At 35.2% G+C, this 21,767-nt stretch overlaps 1 protein-coding gene across 1 annotated transcript in view; it reads left to right on the top strand.

Annotated features, from left to right (window-relative positions):
• CFAP47 (cilia and flagella associated protein 47) overlaps positions 1-21,767 on the top strand; it is a gene marked incomplete at both ends in the record, with an annotated part of 347,065 nt that overhangs the window by 207,470 nt on the left and 117,828 nt on the right. Inside the window, one exon of the mRNA XM_082336357.1 lies at positions 20,732-20,829. Coding sequence (XP_082192483.1) covers positions 20,732-20,829 — 98 coding nt within the window. The remainder of the gene's footprint in view (positions 1-20,731; positions 20,830-21,767) is intronic.

Here is a 21,767-nt window from a genome sequence, read left to right as displayed (position 1 = left end):
GAAGTATCAATTAAAACATTAGATTGAGTCAAAATTATGTTTTTAAGATGACAGAGAACATTAATTTCCAACAGGAGAAAATAAAACACATTTCTCCATCCAATCTAATTTATTTTTTTCATTTTACCATCAGGCTCCCCCACAAGAATTATTATTATAATTCTATTACAAATAGTGCTATACTTTCATAACTAGACAAGTTTGCATCACGTACTACTGCCATTGTCTGCCTTTGAAGACCTAAGTTGTTCCTGAAGACTATTTGTGATTAGGTAATTCTAGTTGTGTAAGTCAGTCATGTGTTTTGTTAGAAAAATACTATAAGTTCACCTCATTGTTTTTTAATGGATGAATTTGTCTCATATCTTAGATCCTCTAGTCCACTTGGTAGCCTGCTGCTGGAATTTGCAAAGGACTTTTATTTCTACAGCAGCTGTAAAATAAATGGCCCATATAGAATTTTGGCTTTCAATTCATCCCAGACACTGGACATTCTTGCATTCTTGTACATTCAGTCATGAGGTAGATTTGCCTAACTAACCATCAAAGGACCACTCTGACATTTTTACTGAGTAGGCAATAGATATTTCTTGTCCATTGCAGTGATTTATTTGTTATGGTGTCTCTCTCAAAATATTTCCTGTGCTTTCTCTGTGGGCACAGTAGAGTCCTAATTGTTCTTGACTTATTATGAAATTATAAATATTAGGGAACTACTGTTTCCCACTGTGGCAAAAGACAGATGGCATTTTATACATTGTTGTCAGAGAGTGAGAGTATGTATGTGCAAGAAGTGTAATTGAGAGATTTGGATGAACTTTCAAGACATTATTTATTTCTGTTTATGGCATTTGGCACTGATTTGTAGTAGAACTTTCTCTGTGAAAGGGATTTTTATCATTAAGTAGAAAGAAGCTCAACAGGTAACCTTGTTCTTTTGGTATGGGTTTTCCCTGTTTACCTTTCTGTAATATAACTCATTAAACATTCCTATAGAAAATTCAGATATTCACAAGTTGCTGCTCCTTTCATCCTCAAATATACATTTCAGAAATGAAAAAATGTTCAGCGTGGGTATGTTACTGGTGTCTGTTGATTACTAGTACTGGATAAAACTATCACTGATATCAAGTAGGAACAGTTGTCAGAAAAGTCTCAACCATTGCAGTCATAGCCTGGAGCATATTCAGTTGCTGTGTGACATTAACATTATCACAGTGAGAGCTGACCTGAATTCAGAAGCCCTTGTGGCCTTTTTGAGGGGTATCTTACCAAAGTCTCTGGCCTTTAGCATCAGTTGATTTCCATAAGAAACTAAAAATTTCTTCATTTGTACTGCATTCTCTGCCTGTAGGTCCTTGCTGTTCACTGTATGTTGATCCAGAGTCTTGGTCTCTCTCAGAAGCAATTGGAGGTTAAATTTAGTTAAAAGGCCAGGTGCTATTTATACATGGTCAAATAAAAATTCTTCTTTAAAAAGCTACTCAGCACTGACATGTTGTTTTCCCACTTAAAAGGTAACGCATCTCTTGTACAAGTCCTTTATCTCTTCTTCCTGGAGAAGTCATTATATAGAGCAAACTGTATCATCTCACCAAGAAGGCCAATAGCATCCTGGCTTGTATCAGAAACGGTGTGGCCAGCAGGACTAGGGAAGTGATCATCCCTCTGTACTCAGCATCAGTGAGGCCGCACCTCGAGTACTGTGTTCAGTTTTGAGCCCCTCACTACAAGAAGGACGTTGAGGTGCCGAAGCGTGTCCAGAGAAGGGCAACGAAGCTCATCAAGGGTCTAGAGCACAAGTCTTATGAGGAATGGCTGAGGGAACTGGGATTGTTTAGTCTGGAGAAAGGCAGGCTGAGGGGAGACCTTCTTGCTCTCTACAACTGCCTGAAAGGAGGTTGTAGCGAGGTGGGGGTTGGTCTCTTCTGCCAAGTAACAAGCAATAAGACAAGACGAAATGGCCTCAAGTTGCTCTAGGGCAGGTTTAGACTGGATATTAGGAAAAATTTCTTCACCAAAAATGTTATCAGGCGCTGGAACAGGTTGCCCAGGGAAGTGGTTGAGTCCCCATCCCTGGAGGTATTTAAAAGACGTGTAGATGTGGTGCTTGGGGACATGGTTCAGTGGTGGACTTGGCAATGCTAGGTTAATGATTGGACTTGATAATCTTATAGGTCTTCTCCAACCTAAATGATTCTATGAGTCTGTGATCTCTCTTGAAGACTTCTGCATTTTGTGGTGCTCTTGGATTACATGCAGTTTCCCTTATTCTAAGTGAAAGTAATCTGGGATGCCAGATTTTTTAAACTAAGGAAATCCTGTACATGCTGTTTCTTATGGAGGAAAGGCTTTAAAAGGCTGATTATGCACTTTTTTTCAAACTGGGGTATTTGTGTTAACTCCCTCAAAGACTGTATAAGTATTTGTAAGAAATCTGCTAATGTGACCCACTAAGTGAGTAATACTTTTTCTAGCAAATAGAAAAAGCCATATGTGTCACTGTTAAGTTATGCTAGTTCTTGAATATGCATGTTATTTCATTTGTAAAGTATAACTCTTCCAGGTTTTTAAAGCTGCTGCTGTAGCCATGTGGAAATCTGGTTGACGTGGGAGCTGAGTGGCTAGGACATGTTAGGTGCAGACTGGGTTTCCAGAATGTTTAAGCATCAGACACTGGTAAACATCTCTTGTATATATAAATACACAGCAAAATAATTTTCAGAGATAATAAACTTTGCAAAATTTGAGTGGATTTTCACAGAAAGAGTAAAAACCTTGTTTCTATATGTAAGGTGACTTTTGCAAAAAAATCATCCTCTGCTCTAAATGATGTGCCCCAGCTTGTCAGAAAAATCTAAAAACTGTTACTGTAAGAAAAACGTTGTGTATTTTATTAGAGTAGCTGTTACTGGATTCTTTTGGCTAGAAAATTCCAGAAAAGCAACCCAGGGAAGACAACTGGCTTGGACAATTTTGAATTTGAAAGTTAGTTTAGCAAAGATATTAGCAAATGTCAGTGAGTTTTAAAATCAAAACAAGTATGCTAGATTAATAACCTTTTACTTTGCCCCATATTAACTCTTGTCCTAAGTCTTATTTGCTGCTGGTATTGCAAAACTTGAGGTTCTATGTCTTTTTAATTTGTGAGCCCTGTCTTTTTTACATAAGAGGAGATAAAAATGCAAACAATGTTTTGATATGTCAAATTAAATTTACAATATGAATTCTCGTGATTGTTCACTTAATATACCTTAATGAAATCATAGTAGTATAAATATGCAAAAATAGTTTGAATGCTGTTATAATGTTAGCAGAAAGCATTGGAATAGTGCTATTATCTCCAGTTTTTACTTCTCTTGTGCATAAAAAAATAATTAAAATATATTATAGCTAATATGCCACTGATTGTGAGTTCAAACCATACAGTAGTTTGCATAGGATGCATGTATCAACAAATATGTTAAATTTTATATTTAGGTAGTTTGTATATATATGCTAGAGATTATGCAGCAACAACCAGTCAATAGGTAAACGAGATGTCAGATACTAGAATGTATCTGGCTAGTGGTCATTTTGCTTTTCTGTGAGCTGAGGAAATACTTCAGAAGATACTTTGTGGTGTCATTATCTGCCTATTAAATATCACACTTCAGTTTACATCCAAAATTTGAACTGATTTGCAATGAACTGGCACATCTTTTTCCTTTACCTTGAAGCATCTGTCAGACTTCATGTTACTCTTTACTGGATATTAGTTTGACTGTCAGTAGTAACCTTACATATCCACAAATATTTTTTCTCTTGACAAATATAGTGGGTTTTTTTCAGGTGAGATTTTTTTTGAGATATTTTGAGTCCTGAGCACATGCTTGTTTATCTGTACTGAAAGGTCCTTGCTTTTTCCTTTTCTGTTTTACACTAAGGCATATTTATTTTGTTCCACTGAACTTTTGACCTATATTTTTCCATGAAGGCTAGAGAAATCTCACTCTCATGCTTCTGTTTCAACTGGTTTGCCTAATTTTCTACCAATAAATTTATGGAGAGATTGTGCAACATTTTTTTATTACTCCCTATAATGTCTTTTGTGTCACAGTGGGGTTTATTAAAAGCATGATTTGTAAGTGCTATATTGTAGATCTGATCTCAAGGATCTTACAAACGATCCTCACTTTTCTATAGGTAGGTGAAGACATGAACAGGCAAAAATGTCAGCAAGTACTACAGGGATTCCTGTGTTTTATATGTTTAGAATCTTCAGGTCAAAGTTAATTTGTTTTAAATTAATGTTCATTTGTCAGAGTTAATGTTTGCATTTATACTGGAAATTGGAAATTATCCTTGAAAACAAACTTTGAAAAACATTAATTTTACCATTTGGAGATTTTGGGATGGGTTTTCATATCAAAGTCCCTCTTCTAGAATACACATAAACATTGTTATTACTCTTTGAAAGTGATGTGATATTGCATTCAAATTAATATTACTTGCTGTACAATACGGCAATTAGTATTACATTGTTTTGAAGTGTAAAATGCATATTTTAAAACATCATACTTTTTGCTTAGGCTTCACATAGTAGTCACGTAATTGCAGTAAACCATGTTTTTTACATAGCAGATATTTTACAGATACAGCTAAAGAAAAAACATCTAGCATAAATGTTTTGTACGTCACTGTTGTGGATATATGCAGTACTAAATAATGTACAGCACACAGAACCTAGCAAGATCTGACTTTAAATTTTTTTTAAAAAATGTACATAGTGTGTATGAAACATGGGAAATATGCATATGTAAATTGCTGTCCAGTCATTTTCAATTGCCAGTGCATCACGATCCCTTATGTTCGTGTTATTTCAGACTCAGATTTCATGCATGTTTAAAAATATAGCCTCTAATAATGACAAACATAGAAAAGCTGCAGTGCTGTAAGTAAAATAGCAGTAATTCCTGGGGTTTTGGGGGTTTTACAAAGGCTTTTGTTTTTTTGACAATTAGAATGAATTATAAAAACATGATTAGCATTCCTGGTAAGATATTAAATTAAACTTGTGTTATTTAGGAAGAATGCTTTTTCTTTCATAGTGTAAGTGATATATATACTAATTATTGTTGAATGCTAGAAAGAATTGTAGGATTGCTTTCACTAAACTCTCTGGATTTATCAGTTATCTACACCTTATTTGTCCACCAATATATTGAGAAATTAGTAAGAACAACCTGATAAAGTTCAGCATCTGTAAATATGGCAGACAATATCCATGAAATTAATGAAGGGTTGGTTTTATTTAGTGTGGAAGTACATGAACATAAAGCTCTTGTGCTTGAAGATTAATGGAATTTGACTTTATTGTTTCTTATTTTATTGAAAACATAAATTGCTCACACAACTCTACAATAGGTTTTGCTGAAATCTAATGAAAATCTGCCCACTTCATCATTGTGGTCAAGATTCTATTTCATATAACTAATTTTGTATTTTATGGATGTATAGAGAAATAAACATAGTTTTCCTAAAACGACTAAAGAAGTTTTCCTAAAGTGACCTAAGTGCTCAGCAGAAACATGTTAAAGAGGTCAGAAAATTATACTCTTTAATAATATCTTCTTCAGGGAACACACAGTTTTTATCCCAGAATAATGTTGCTTTTTTTGTGTGTGTAGTGTTGCTTTGTGCTTTGTACTTTTACCTTTTTGCCTTGCCTGAGGAGAATGAGATCAAGTGCCTACTCTGTGGCAGGGCTTGGAATCGAAAGTGATCCAAATCCCAGTGAACTTGATTAAAAGGTTCCTTTTAAAGTAAAAGGATTATGCTGAAAAAGAAAATAAATGGACACTTGTCAGATTTAATGCCTTTGCATTTGCCTAGCTGTGTTTCTATGAAACATTACAGTAAGACTGTATTAGGGTTGATAAAATGCTCTTGGTTAATTTCATATTTTTATGATACCATGTGTTATGGAAAAACTAATATTTATTGGTAAATACAGAATAAAAAAAAATTCTAATGAATAGCAGTCAGGAATTACTCTGTAGGATAGATGAATATAATTTTTGTAATTCTGTCTTATCTTCACTTAGGAAATAGGCATTCTTAGCCTTAAGATTTAGCATGTTTTTTAAAGGAAACTGCATACGGTGAGCCTGCTAGAGTATGGTAGAGAATGTAAAAGTGAACCCTGTCTGGAAGTGAGCTGTCTTCTCACTGAAGTCTCATGTAGGTTCATGTAATAAAATCAAAGTTAAGTCATAGTCAAAGGTTAAATTGGAAATTCATGTTTATTCCAGGAAATGTTAAATTAGTTTTGTTAGTTTTATTAATGAAGTTCTATATTAAAAATGAGGATATGTGGTACTCACCATTTCTTGGGTCTTTTTGATATTTTTTAAAGCTGCTGAATTCCAAGCTGAGAGATATAGAACTTTTAGGGAAATACAGAAATTGATTTTACAGTAGCTTCTAAATTCCAGGGTAATTTCTATAATTCAAATGATTCAATGGCACTTGCCTCTCAAATGAAAGACTTGTGCTGCTTAATAGAGTGTAGCTTTTAAATACCTTGCATGTGCAGCAACTCATAAGAGCAGTTACTTGTTTGTCTGACACAGCACTAGTATAAAATTAGGTTAACTTTGTCTTCAGTAAGCTTATTTTGAATTTATTGTGTTGATAATAATAGAATATGACTTGGAATTTCATAATAAAGAACATTTAATTATTGGAAGTATATTTCATCACAGCATATTACACCTAGAGAGCACACCTGGAGGATTGTTAAAGACACTCTAACGGTCCTTAGCTGCTAAGACTTAAAAACAAAACATTTGCTAAGCCTTTACAGTAAATAAGTGCCATGTTTGTGAGCAGGCTTCTGAGATTTAAGAATACATGCTACTTTTCTGCTGCCTTTTTCTTTTGACTGCTAGTTTGACCTTCTGCCTGTCAGAGCATATTATGTTTCACTAATGTGCTTTTATTTTTCATTCAATAACTTGTATTTGAATGAACTAAAAGTTCAAAAGGGCATTAATTACACATTGGTATATTGTTTCAGTACCACGAAGATTTTTACCAGTTCTAAAATCATACTAATTTAATATTTGAATTCTTCTGGTTGCAGTTTGTTGATGTTAAATATATGTTAAAGAGCTCTTAGTAGCGAAAAAGTTTAATTTATGAAGGTATTTTAGGTAGTATAACAATATCAACTATTTAAAACAAACAAACAAACAAACAAAACCCAAACTATGACCAATTAAGTTTTCTCTCTTTGGAGCAATATAATTATTATACGTATAAACGTCCATATTTTATATCTTTTGTATACATCCTGATGTGGAACCGGAAGACACTTGAGTATCATTTTAAGGAACTTCATGAGTGGAAATCATCTGAGTACAACTTATCCTACTGTGCCAAGAGTATATCAACCGTGACTGTGTGTACCTGACTGCTGAGCTGGGTTTTACTTTTTCAGACTTGTTAAAATGCCTGTGGCACAGAGCTTACCCAAGCTGTTCACCTGGCAAGTGATCTCCTAGCATAAGTCACAGTTTATGCCCTCTTAAAATATGCAGTGCTATGCTAAACCTGGCCAGTGAATACTATTTCTGCCAAGATGCAGGAAAAAAAAAAAAAACCTAGGTTATTTTACTCCATCCTTTTTTGGAACTTCTTCAAGCAATTAGTATTGGTTGCTTTTCTACTACACTGACATAAGATGTCTTTCCCTTCTGTTCTCTTTCCCATTCCATTCCTCATTACATGGTTTATATTGGTTTTGTATGCATCCTTAAATATTACCAATGATTTTCCTAACCCTCCAGAGAGCCACAGGGAAATTTAAGGACCCCTTTTTCCATGATCACCCTTAGCAGCTTTATATGCCAGCATAATAGGAATGAGCAGTAATCTTTCTGTTCATTATCTGAGATCTTATAGGTCAATACCCAGAGACAAATTTACATTTGGATTTTTCCAAAGGTAAGACATAGGTAGAAAAAGATTTAAAAAAAAAAAAAATATATATATAAAATGTCAGTAGAAATAAAGCCAGTTAGGAAAAGTGGAGAAAAATCAATAGATCTTTGGAAAAAACTCTTAAGAATTTGAGTAATTTTATTTTTTTTTTAATTTTTAATTTCTCTACCCTTACCATTGTAAAGTTTTCCTGATACTTTTCACATGTACTAAAGCCCACCATTTGTTACTCTTTCCATCAGGGAAGACAGGGAGATCACTTTTAGTAGCAAGCTTTTGTGCATGTGAAGATTGTAGTCATTGTCTTTCCTTAAAAATCTTTCTGAAGAAAAAGAAAATAAAAATAAAAAGATTTGTTTAGCAATACATGTTTTCTGAACTTCAAATTCATACTGGTTATACTAGTTTTTCTGTGTTTTCATAAGGTTTTTCATCATTGCATAACAACCAGCTACTTTGTGGTTTTTGTTTTTTTTTTTACTTCTTGAGTTGTTCTTGTCTCTCTCCCTCTTTGGAATTATGTGCTTATTCTGCTCTTAGACTAGATTATCCTAAATATCTCCTCTACTTAGCCTCAGTTTCTTTCCTTGCCAGGTCTTTGAACTAAGGTAATTATAATAATCAAATAACATTCTTAAAGCAAATGTAATTTATCTTCACATTAAAAGTTAAACAGTATTTTAAAAGTGTGTTAGTATTCTAAGCAACCAAATCACTTCACTATATAACTTCCAATTATATCAAATTTATTCTAATCAGTGAAAAGTCCCAGTTCCTCTTGCTTGCTATTCAAACTTCTAAAGCCATTATATAGTAACTGAAAAAGTATCATCTTCCCATAAATTACCACAAAGATTCTGCTTGTGATGATGGTCTGATTTTGAGTTAACTAATTGCGACACATTAATATTCTAGACTAAGAATAATAGAGCCAGGCAGTAAAAGATGAAATAATACTGTAAGGGCAGAGTTTTGAGAAAGCCATGCAATACAAATGTGTCTGAGGTGCAGGCCACTCCTAAACCTACAGACTATCCTACTTGAAACCTACCAGTGCTCCCCAAAGGTGCTCTGTTTATTTTTCAATGGCTCATTCATGACAGATTCCTTATGTAGTAGATTGTTTCATCTCCTAATTGTCCATTTCATCCCACCTCTTCCGCAAGTATTCAGTGTCTTATGATGCAAGTCTGGGATTCTTTTCAGTGTGTGGCTGTATACACTTACTAAAGAAGGTCCCAGTTGACTGGAGGTTAGCAAATGTGACGCTCACTACAAGAAGGGCCGGAAGGAGGATCTGGGGAACTATAAGCCTGTCAGTCTGACCTCGGTGCCAGGGAAGGTTATGGAGCAGGTCATCCTGAGTGCCATCAAGTGGCATGTATGGGACAACCAGGGGATCAGGCCCAGTCAGCATGGGGTTATGAAAGGTAGGTCCTGCTTGACTAACCTGATCTCCTCCTATGACAAATTGACCCACTTAGTGGATGAGGGAAAGGCTGTGGATGTTGTCTACCTGGACTTTAGTAAACCCTTTGACACTGTTTCCCACAGCATTCTCCTGGAGAAACTGGCTGCTCATGGCTTGGATGGGTGTATGCTTCACTGGGTAAAAAACTGTCTGGATGGCCGGGCCCAAAGAGTTGTGGTGAATGGAATTATATCCAGCTGGAGGACGGTCACAAGTGGTATTCCCCAAGGCTCTGTATTGGGGCCAGTTCTGTTTAATATCTTTATCAGTGATCTGGATGAGGAAATCGAGTGCACCCTCAGTAAGTTTGCAGACGACACCAAGTTGGGCAGGAGTGTTGATCTGCTGGAGGGTGGGAAGGTTCTACAGAGGGACCTGGACAGGCTGGATCGATGGGCTGAGGCCAACTGTATGAGGTTCAAACAGGCCAAGTGCTGGGTCCTGCCCTTGGGTCGCAAAAACCCCATGCAACGCTACAGGCTTGGGGAGGAGTGGCTGGAGAGCTGCCTGGAGGAAGAGGACCTGGGGGTGTTGGTCGACAGCTGGCTGAATATGAGCCAGCAGTGTGCCCAGGTGGCCAAGAAGGCCAATAGCATCCTGGGTTGTATCAGGAATAGTGTGGCCAGTAGGACTAGGGAAGTGATCATCCCTCTGTACTCAGCATCAGTGAGGCCGCACCTCGAGTACTGTGTTCAGTTTTGGGCCCCTCACTACAAGAAGGACATTGAGGTGCTGGAGCGTGTCCAAAGAAGGGCAACAAAGCTCATCAAGGGTGTGGAGCACAAGTCTTATGAGGAATGGCTGAGGGAACTGGGGTTGTTTAGCCTGGAGAAAAGGAGGCTGAGGGGAGACCTTAATGGTCTCTACAACTCCCTGAAAGGAGGTTGTAGCGAGGTGGGGGTCGGTGTCTTCTGCCAAGTAACAGGCACTAGGACAAGAGGAAATGGCCTCAAGCTGCGCCAAGGCAAATTTAGGTTGGATATTAGGAAAAACTTCTACACTGAAAGGGTTATCAGGCGCTGGAACAGGTTGCCCAGGGAAGTGGTTGAGTCCCCATCCCTGGAAGTATTTTAAAGACGTGTAGGTCTTAAGGTGCTTAGGGAAACGGTTTAGTGGTGGACTTGGCAGTGCTAGGTTAATGATTGGACTTGATGATCTTATAGGTCTTTTCCAACCCAAACAATTCTGTGATTCTATGATTCTAAGGCAGGGTCAAGAAATGTAATTGACATTGTGGACCTACTTTGGTAAAGTTTGTGAGAGTCCTTCAAATTCATTCCTCCAACTATTAAGATGGTAGAGTATTCTGTGCTCCCCCCCCCCCCCCCCCCCCCATCCAGTGAGTTTTTGACTCTTGCAGTGCTAAAATGTGTTGAATTTCTGTTCAGCATTTGGAATTTCCTTAAGCTTTGCATACTTTGTGTTCACATATGTCATGCTGCCAGCAGAGCTTAAAAAGGTGAGGAGAGATGGAGTTTAATGCCAAATATATTGCCTCTGTTATTGTCGATTTTTGATCTTTAGTTATATCTATATTTACTAGTGTTGCAAGTTCTTGGTATCTGGATGGCATACTGGCATATGCTCTGAGTTTACTCCCCATGCCACGATTTCCTTAGAAAAAGAGTTTAATAGGTCTGTGTGTCTCCAATAGATAGTTGATAGCAGGCTAGACTAAATTTCATGAAAGGTATATGCCCTGGGTAAGTGCAGAACACAATACAAATGGAGACTGAAAAAAAAGCCCCTGTAGAAGGGGAATACCCATATTTGCCGTATTTACATTTTATCACCCAGCTGCAACGGAGAAGGGAGAGCTGTGACATCATTATATTAAGGTATTGAGAGTTTATGAAGGGCATCAAGAATATTCTGAGTTAAAGGGATATTTTCTTTTTTCCAAATCCCATAGACATAGCAGATCTGCTGGATGATTTTTTTTAAAGCTGTATCTGGGAGATGGAGATCAGAAAGTGTCTTTATGGAGTAAAGGTGTCTGAGAAATGGTGTTACAACATCATACTGTGGTGCTATCAATAGCATGGAAGATTGAGCTTCAAAAATGGAAGACGTCAACAGCATTAGTCATCCATTTATTTGAAATAAGCTGTCAGTGGTGTTAAAATTCTGTCTTCACCTTATAGTTTTGAAGAAAGTTTAGGGAAAAGGAATATCATTCATGGGCTAGTGGTATCTGAGTTTCCACCGTAAGGTGGTGATCTTCATTTGAAAAGGCGGCTTTGAAGTCAGAATTAAAAAAAGAGAGGTTCTGAGATTCTGCCTTATAAGAGATCAGACACTTTTCCAGAGCTTTGTTTCCTGGTGATCACAGCTAATTCCAAGGGCAAAAATGTGGTTTTGATTTTACATTTTAGAAAGTTGTTCTCATTTCTGTTTCCAAATTTTCCCAAGTGAGAAAAGGCTTTGGAGATAGAGTCATTACCTAGTTTAGGACAAGTACTAAAGAAAAAAGAACCCTACTCTAGCTTATAGATTTCCATCTTGTAGAATGCCCTTCTTCACCAATCCTGCCTATATGTATTATATTAACTTGAAAAATTTGAATTAATTCAATATTAAGTACATTTTTACACATGAAAGCATCATAATTTCATTTTAAATTGCAGCATTTTGAAGTGCACCACTTTCATACATCTGCTCCAATTTAGGTGGACAAACTAATGCAGTCTTCTAACCTCAATGTCACTTTAATACTGTCTCTCTCTATGACCTAGGTTTGATACAAAATCTTAGGCACACTCTAAATTTATGAAAGTGAATTATAACTTCATTTCCTTTAAGAACAAGATTAATGTCTGAGGAATATTCAAGCAATGTTTTAAGGAATACATTAAATGAATATTCATTGAAATGTTAGAGTTACTCAAATATGTTCATGTGCATAAAATGGAAGCTGAGAGCAAAGTTTATCTTGCCATGTAACGCAAAAGCATTTTTAAAAGCTATATATATTGATTACATCTATTGAAAAAGCATAACCCTTAGGTGAGAAAACTCATGAGCTCAAGCCTAAAGGTGACAACCCTAAATTAATAACTTCCTTGGAAGAAGAAAGTGTAGAAGCATTGCCTTTCCAAGGATAAGCTATTCCTCACACAGTGAAAATGAATATTAGTGTCTACCTTTTTGCATCATTTTGAGCTTTTAACATAATAGGATTGCACCATTTTCTTAACGTGTTAGTGTTTTACAGTTTTCCCCAAAAATTAGGTGCAGATTTTCTACACTTGGAAGCTAAATGTGGAGAGAGATATCTAGAGCCAGTTAAAATAGGATTTAATTTATAAATAGTTTTCAGTGGAGTGATGGGTCTGCTTATACAGAAAAATTGCAATTTTTACCTGGGACATATGAATCAATAAGATTTATCTAGAGACACTGTTAAAAGAAGTATCCAAAACCTTATTATAAAGGGTTTATATGTCTTTGGACAGATTATTATAACTAGTTTTGTATCTGGAATAAACTTTGAGGTTTATGGTAAGTGAGTCTAAACTAATCCATTAAAATTCTGTAAAAAAAAAAAAATTACAGAAAAAAAAAATCTGTGAATTTAACATGGTAAAGAAACTTAAGTTGTCATGAAAAGTTTACAGAAGAAATGTTAGGTCTTTTTAGTGTAATTCTTAGATTGCTAAGTCCAGTCAAATTTGAAAAATAAGGAACATAAATCATCACATGTGATTAATAGCTAGTCTGTTCCAAATAATTTATATAAAATGTATTTATTCTAAATGAAAAAGGAAAAACTAAATAAATATGACATATACTTATTAACTGATCATTTTTCATGAACAACAGCTCTTGTCCTTCAGAGATGACCCTACAGGGCGTTGGTTGCTCATGGATGTTGTGTTTCCCTGTGAGCAGAGTGAAGTCTAAATTTTGATTTATCCTGTGCTAGCAGTGGCGAGCTCTTTACATATTGAGAAGTATTACTTATTTACATACTGTAGGGAACTAGCCAAAATGTCTTTTTTAATTTATATTTTACATTCTGTAAAGTACAGTCATATACTGTGAGAACAGCATTAGGTGTACCCACTCAAAGAGAATTTAGATAACTTTCAGCCTGGAAAGGTTTTTGTAGAACCAAGAAACCAAGCTGTGTTATTCCTTTGCCTGTTATTGCTAAAAAACATACACTTAAAGACAGATCTAAGAGTGTTGTTGACATTTTATTTAAAGCTGGAATTGAATCTAATTTATTTCTTTTTATTGCTATATTAGCTCTGCAAATATTAGGTAAAAATGCTGTGGAAAGAACACACATTGAATTTGACAATATCACTTTAATTCAGCTTTTTGTTTAAATAATCATACTTTTGATGCCAATAGAAGTCGTCTGTAAAATTAGGATAAAGTGCTTCAAATAAATTAATTTTATTTAGCAGTACAATTCCAATTTCCCCATCGTGTCCATATCAACCTACGCCCCCCCCAAACATCCTAGAAGTCTACAGTTTTCAGGAGACCAAAACAAATCTTCCTTCATCGTCAGTGATGTATAAATTCAGCTGAACGACAGGCAGCTGTGTCACAATCAGGAGAGAAGAATCTTTTCTATTTTTAAGCCAATATATAACTGCTTATGCTTGACAGCACATTTAACAGCTGGTGTAGCAGACACAGGATGAAAAGTAATTTTAAGGAAAGGACAAGGAAAGGGGACAGAGAGAACAGAAATTTCTGTTTGTGGCTGATATGGTAGTAATGTATTCTCATCCAAGTGAGTAGAGAAAAGCAACTTGTGAGTATAAGGAATGAGATTTCACAACTGATAACTCTTCAGGACATGATGCAAAGTATAAGATTAAAAGTGTATAGCTTACAATTCTGATTTGTTAAGCAGTATTTTACATAATTTTAAAAATTGCACAATAAAATGAAGACTTCATGCACAGGAGGAACAGCTTATTTGCATCACTAAAGAGAAGCAGGACAAGACACCAGACTGACTGGATTACAAAAGGATGTTCAATTCTCTGGAAGAAAAACTGGTGATTTTGGTATCTCATATAGGCTGGAATGAGACTTGGAGGGCACCTGTGAAAATTTTAAGCTGAAAAGTTTATTGAAGGCTCAAGTTTAATTTTAATGTAAATTGTAATTTATTAGTCCTTTGGTTTAAATATGGAGCTTTCTGTTGACAAACATAATTACTGTAGATAAATATTGGTTGAAGAAATTGGCTTGTTATTAAGGAATGGATACAGAAATATGTCTGGTTTTTGTTTTTGTGTCCCCCTCCTCAAATTCAGGGTAACTACATGTAATAGAAAGTACACATCTTTCTATGATTCCAATGCTTCCATATTAAAAAAAAAAAAAAAAAAAAAAAAAAAAAGATTTACAAAATAATCAAGGAAAGTTCTAAAAACTAAAAATAAGTAAGTTCTTTTAGGGTGATGCTGATTGAATTTGCAGTAGCTAACATACGGAAGATGCTGGTTTGCCTTAACCAATAATGACAGACGCTTGACCCTAACTAGCAAGGGTGAAAGCCTACTGACCAAGGGAGAGACGAAAAGACAAGATAGTGGAAATTAAGTATTTAAGCAGACGCATTCTTATGTTCAGAAGATTTGCGCTCACTCCTTTTTAGTGGTGATTTCCATCTGAAGTACTGACTAAAATTTGTTTTGTTTGTTTTATGAGATCTGACAAGATCATGACCTGATGGCTGCATAAAGCAGGCTAAGGATTTTTATTTGTCATTGAAGCCCCAGAGTGAGATGATAAGAGATACAGGCCTAAAGTCAAACTAAGTTTATCTTGTAACACACCAAAGTGTGGTGCTCAGGCCCTAAGAAGAGGCTTCAAATGCATTAAAAATATCAATGTGAGTTTAGAAAAGTGGGTGTATAGGTAAGCATGAGTTTATACTTGTGTTTGCAATAGTATTCTCTGGTTTGAGTTGTTCATGGAGTTCTAAGAACATCATGTTCTGGATTGAGATGTTTTATGTGGAGAAAAAGGCATCATCTCAAAACAATGTCATCAATTTGGAACATTTTTGTATTAGAATAAACATTTTCTGGGGTAGAGGGAAAAAGAAGAGTGTCTACTTTTTTCTGCCTCTTTTTTTAAATGTGTGCAGAAAACGGAAACAGACATATATATGTACGTACACGCACACAAGATATAATCTTGTTCTGTGAGTTGGGAATGAGCCATCTCTGTTTCAGCATGAGTGTATTGAGATTATCTCTACTGCCTGTGACATTTCAGCCTTGTTTTCCCATCATCTACTATCTGGAAAAGTAAAACTCTTAAAAAAACCTAATAAAAACCAGCAAAAGAAATCCCCAAGCCCCCGGCCTTCTGGTGTATACATTAGCAAATGAAGTTCTAATACCAGACCTATTTTCAGGCATGCAAGTTCTTCTTCAGGTTTGAAACAGAAATGCCGAGATACAACTAAAGGAAAGGTCAAGAGCAATTGTTGTGAATTTAATCTGCTTATGTTCATTTTTTTCAGGGAGCTAAAGCTTTAGTAGATTTTTATAACTTTAGAAGTGACTTCTAAGTATTCCTGTGGGTAAGAACTAGGTTCTGTCTCGTGGGTTGCCTTGGCAAGAGAAGAAATTCACAGTGAAATTAGGCTATAATTACTTGAGAATGAGGATACTTGAAATAAATTGGCTTTGCCTAGCCCATTCAAATACATTATACGGATAAAGACCTGAGGTGCGACTCATCTATAAAGTCACTATTTGGTATCAGATTTATGGCTAAGTGGGGACAAAGCCCTAGTTTTATGTTTTTAAAAATGCAAGTGGGCAGCAAAGCAACCATTCAGCTCTGTTTTCACTGAGTAAAAGTTGACAGAACATTAAAGTTTATACAACTTCAAGGCTTAATACTAAACAATACTTGCTGGAATGTTTGTTTGGTAAGGAGTTCAGCTGTAAAAATAAATGGAAAGATGCTCCTTCAGCAGAGAATTGCCAGGTTCTTTCCATGTGTTAAGAAAAGTGTTTCAATTAAACTATTTGACAATTTTTAGGGAAATGCCTATTGAACATTTTATGCAAGTGATATTATGATCTAAAGTATCTAAATATATGTAATATAATTTAAAAATGCACACGAAGTATTCCCTCCCAAACATGATAAGTGTTTTCCAGAAAGGTAATCTGTGTGCTAGGTTGTTTCTTTAGGGTCTCCAGAAAAAATACTTGATTTTCCAAAATTGAGGAAAATTTAAAGAGAAATGAATCTACACATTCAAAGGCATAAAAACTACAAAAAGAAATTAAGAGTTCCTTGCAAAAAAAAGGTTTCAATAGCTCAAAATACTTGAAGTCAAAACTAAAAAGAAAGCAACTTGACCTGAAAGCTTTGCTTTTGAGACATGTCAGGAATTAGAGTATTTTTAAGCAATTTGTGTGAACAGAATCAATGAATTTATATATAAAAGCAAGTGAAAAGACAAATAGATTATAACTTCTACATTACTGTAATGATAAAGTACAGAAAAGTGATTCAGGAAAGCTAAAAGTACAGAGGAAAAATCTGTGATCAGAGACAACAAAGCAGGCCGTAAGTCTATATGGAAAAATATCTTGGCAGCAGTATAGATGTATTAATTGCCGGAAGGCATAACATTGTAATGACAAGTAACAAAGCAGTTCCACAAAACTTGTGGTTATGCATTAGGAAAAAAGTGAAAGTACTCCTAGCACACTGGAGACACACTTCCAGTTGATCAGTTTGTTAGAGACAGAATATGATACTTAAAATATCTGTCCTAGGGAGAAAATGTGGTTAAGGACTTTTCATACTAAAAGCAAGCCTTTTCACTTCATTCTTTATCTCTCTTCGTGGTGAGAACTAGCTATTTCTTCCTGTTCTTTGGTTTCTGTATTTTAATCCCATCTTCTAATGTTCCCTCTTCTGCAGCTTAATTTCCTTAGAAGTCTTTGGAAAAGGGATCTTAGAAATAGATTTTTGGAAAACCAGGGTACTATGTGAACCACATCTCCCTTATTCACACAGCCACTGACTTTGTCAAAGAATTCAAATAGTTTTGCGTGTTGTGGCTTCTCTCCTTTATTATGATTCTTAATAATTTTCTTTGGAATATACAAACTCACAACTGTAATTTCTCAGCTTATCCCAGAGACTTGTCTAAAAATTGGCAGCACATTCTCTGCCTTTTCATTTCTTTGTACCTGAAGCTGACTTAGGCAATGGGTCACATGCTGGTTTGCACCACCACACTTTCATACATGAATTCCTTTTGAATTGTTAGGCAGAGACTCTCTTGCCCAGGTGATTTGCTACTTTTCTTTTTATCAGTCTGCTCCAAAACCTTTCCTGCTTAAACCTTAATTTAGGAGAGTCCCTCTGACCGTTCCCCTCAAAACAAGGTCTAGGGTGGGTGTAGAAAGCCCCTGAACTCCACTATAGCAAACACTACTGTAAAGAATTAATTTAGATTTTCTGCTGCAGCCTTATGTTACTTGGGCATTACTTTTCACCCTGATCATCTATCAGCCCTTCTGAGTTTGGCAGACTACCAACTTCAGATGTGTTTAAAAAGATTCTGCTACTGCTTTTTTAAGTCTTTAGCAAGTTGTCACTCAGAGTTGTTTTTTTGTTTTGTTTTGGTTTTTTTTTTCGTATGGGTGTTCTTGGAGGTCTGGGGTCAGAGAGGCAGCTTTGTTAATTTTCTGTTTAAATAACAGTTTATGCTCTTTTCTGTTTTCCTTAGTTGTAGAGAACATTCATTCGTGAATGTGTTGCTTTACTTTAATAAATCCTTTTGTCCTGCTGTTTAATCACATATCCTGTGTAAATGGAACTTTACCATTAACATTTTCCTTTGTTGTTTCCTACCTGAATTTTATACACTTCTGTTGTACACTTGCCTACATTTTGACTACATTCTTGAAGGATGTGGTGTCTGAAGCTGTGGGCACCCTTTGATTTTCTTTTGGTCTTTAATTGAGAGCTTTTATTTCAGGTTCCCGGTGACGTGTTCTGTTTTGCTGTAAGGGGATCCTCCCTTCTTGCAGAAGTCATCTCTCTTCTGTGTACTATTTTTTTTCACTTTTTTTAATTGATTAAACTCAGGGTCATGTGCATGCCAGAATCCTTTAACGGACTTTCAGAAGATGTCTTTGCCTCAATAATGTTAATTTTTATATACCTTAAGATACTGAGACTATTCCAGAGACTGGAAGACTGTAATATTCTGCTGGTATTAAAAATGGTAAATTGTATGCATATCAAATTAGCCTGAACAAAAGAATGGTTAAGTTAATACAGGATGCATTCAGTGAAGATTTAAAGAGAGTAATATAATTAAAGCCAGTCAGACACAGTTTTACTGGAAATTGGGTTTAGAAATAAAGTCATATATGCAGAATGAGGAACTGCAACAAATAAAGCAGTGGCTCTGAGAAGAGCTGGGGTCACAGCAGAAAAGAAAAACAGTAGGAGCTCCCAAGACTAATGCTGTGGTAAAACAGAACTGCTAAGGTAGCTCTCTAGTGTGTAATTCAGGGAAGTGTGAGTAGGAGGATTAAGGTTATTTTCACCTCATACAATACACTGACAAACAGAGATACTGCAAGCAGTTCTTGTGTATGCATTTTTAAAAGGTGCTGAACAACCGTTTATACTTGCAAAAAAATTACCACACAAAATATTTGTGTTGTGGAAATCAGGCCTTATGATGAGAGACATTGGGCTCAATCTCTTTTGCCTATCTGAAAAAGATTGAAGAGCTAATTTTATTAACATTCATGACTATGTTTTAAATACCGGAAAATGCTAGATACTTAATGCTAGATCTCTTAAATTTATAAGAGAAAGTCATTACAAGATCTTTTGGCTGGATGTTGAAGCAAATCTAATGGAAATCAGAAATTAGACTCATATTTAAATGTCTTCCAATGCCAGTAATTAGCCACCACAACAAACTGCTAGTGGATATCTTCAAATCAAGACTCAAAGTCTACCTGGAAAATATGCTTTAGCAAAACACAGATTGCTTGACTGAAGTTGCACAACAAAAGTTCTGTGTGACTGAACAGAATTTAAGTTCTGTGATATACCAGAGGTCATATTAGATGAACTAACTTTGATTTAATTTTGCTTGATATAATATAAAATCAGAAAAATACTGTCAGTCTGATATGGACTGCCTCCAGTTCAAAGATCTGCTTGCTTATGCTTCCCATGGTTACTGGCACTAAACACTTCCCTGTTTCTGGCCTTAATTTTAACATTCATGCAAATTCGAATTATTTAAGGGTTTCATAATCATCAGCACCAGAAGAATTTAAAATCTATCCTTATAAATTCATGAGCATACACGTGTGTGATAAATAGTCTTCTGTGGCTTCATAAATGATCTCCAAAATTCAAAGGGAGCCTATGATGCATTTCAGCTTTTGTACATATTGCTGGAATTTCCCATCTCTCCTTTTTGGACTAGATAATACAAAATACTGAAGGGAATAAAATCTTCCGGAATTCTTGTCAGTTTATCATGTAATTAAATGTGGATTTACAAGAGTTTATTGCACGTTTTTTTCTGGCCACACTTTTACTAGTCATTGATAACAGAGCTTGGGATAAGACAGATAACGAATCTGATCTAATAGGATAATGCTGAAGTATGAATGTTTTGATGCATGTATTTACCATCATTGAGCATTCTCATTCTCTTTAATGCCAACTTGTTTGTTATCACAATAACTCAGGACATCCCGTCTCAAAACCTGATGAAAAATACATTGCACTATAAATCAATGTATGTTCAAACATGTATTTGAGGATGGATTCTACGTAACTGAAAATTCTGATCTGCTTAGTGAATAACTTGCAGTTTTGAATCCATCGTGGATGAGCTTTTAATAAAAAATTAATTCAGAATATTTTTTAACAAATTTTTAAAATTCTTGAACATATTGTCTTTGTTGAAGAAAAACATTTACAAATCAATGATATTTAAAATTCTGAAACAATGTGACAGTCTAGGAAACTAATGTGCCAAAGTGCTATTTCCATTCAATTTGTGTATATATTGATTTTGTTACTATTTTGAATCCAGACAAGAAGGGATTAGATAATGCAGTTGGTTGACAGCAATTAAATCAGTTCATGATTTGCTTTGTCTCAATATGAACAATGACTGGCATTTCTGCTAAAAGTCCAAATTTTTCATTGATTTGCATGCTGTTAAGATTGATCACCTCAAGAGATGACTTGTAAGGCATTTTGTTCTTTTTAACATAGGAGGAAGTTCTTCAAATTGCAAAGTGTGGTTCTCCTTAAAGATTAACAGCATACCTGCAGCACCAGAAAGAAAGATAGATGTGAAATGCAGAGCTCTGGTAAGATTACTCTAAATGTTTAATTTTATTCTACTGCATTAGAAGAAAAATGTAATTTTTATTGTTGCTCTGGCTGCTATCACAGAGGATTAATCAATTCTATTAAGTGACCACACACAATCACTTTTTGAATAATAAAATTCAATACTTACTAAGACCTCATTTAAGCTCAGTGATATGAACTAAAATGAATGCTCGAAAAAATGTGTCTTCTTTATCCTGTTTGAATAATTACATTTTTATTCTGCTGACATCTGCTTCTAATTTTGGATCTCAGATAAGGCTGAATTCTATAAAAACTTCAAGCAGTTTCTGTACAGTCCACAACAGAATAAGTCTCTTTTGGTACCCTCCTTCCTTATGCATGCCACATTATTATTGTCATTTAGATTTCATTAATCATTGGAATGTATTTAATCATATTTGTATTACTAGATGAATACATACTTTCACTCTCAAAAATTAATTAAATGATGTTAGTCATTTTAGAAGTACAATTACATCATATTAAGTTATATGTTTTAAATCACTTAAGTATGTAAAGATAAAATACCTGTTTAGTATGTTTGCTTAATTGATATTTTATTCTCCAAAGATTTGTAATTGTATTTATCCTTGAATTATACTTTATAAGGTTTTTATTTTCAGAGCTAATGTTTTTCTTATGTTCTATAAATGGATATTTGCTTTATCATCTAGACGTCCTGCTTTCTGCATGAATTGTAAGCAGCTAAGAAATACTGACTTTAATAATGGATGCTGGTAACAGGTTCTTATGAATAGAAATGACTGGTATGGTATTTTGGTGCAGGAAATTTTTTGCAAATAAAAATACATGATACATGTACTAGGGGACTACCTCTTCCAGTAACAGATGCTGGGAAGGAAGAAGAGTCTCCTCAGTTGATTTTACATGTCAGCACGTGTTTATGTGCGGG

The sequence above is a fragment of the Platalea leucorodia genome (genome assembly GCF_965183815.1).
Source record: "Platalea leucorodia genome assembly, chromosome: 2".
NCBI lineage: Eukaryota > Metazoa > Chordata > Aves > Pelecaniformes > Threskiornithidae > Platalea > Platalea leucorodia.
The sequence above is the reverse complement of the archived record's forward strand: the minus strand, read 5'-3'. Positions and strand labels throughout refer to the sequence as shown.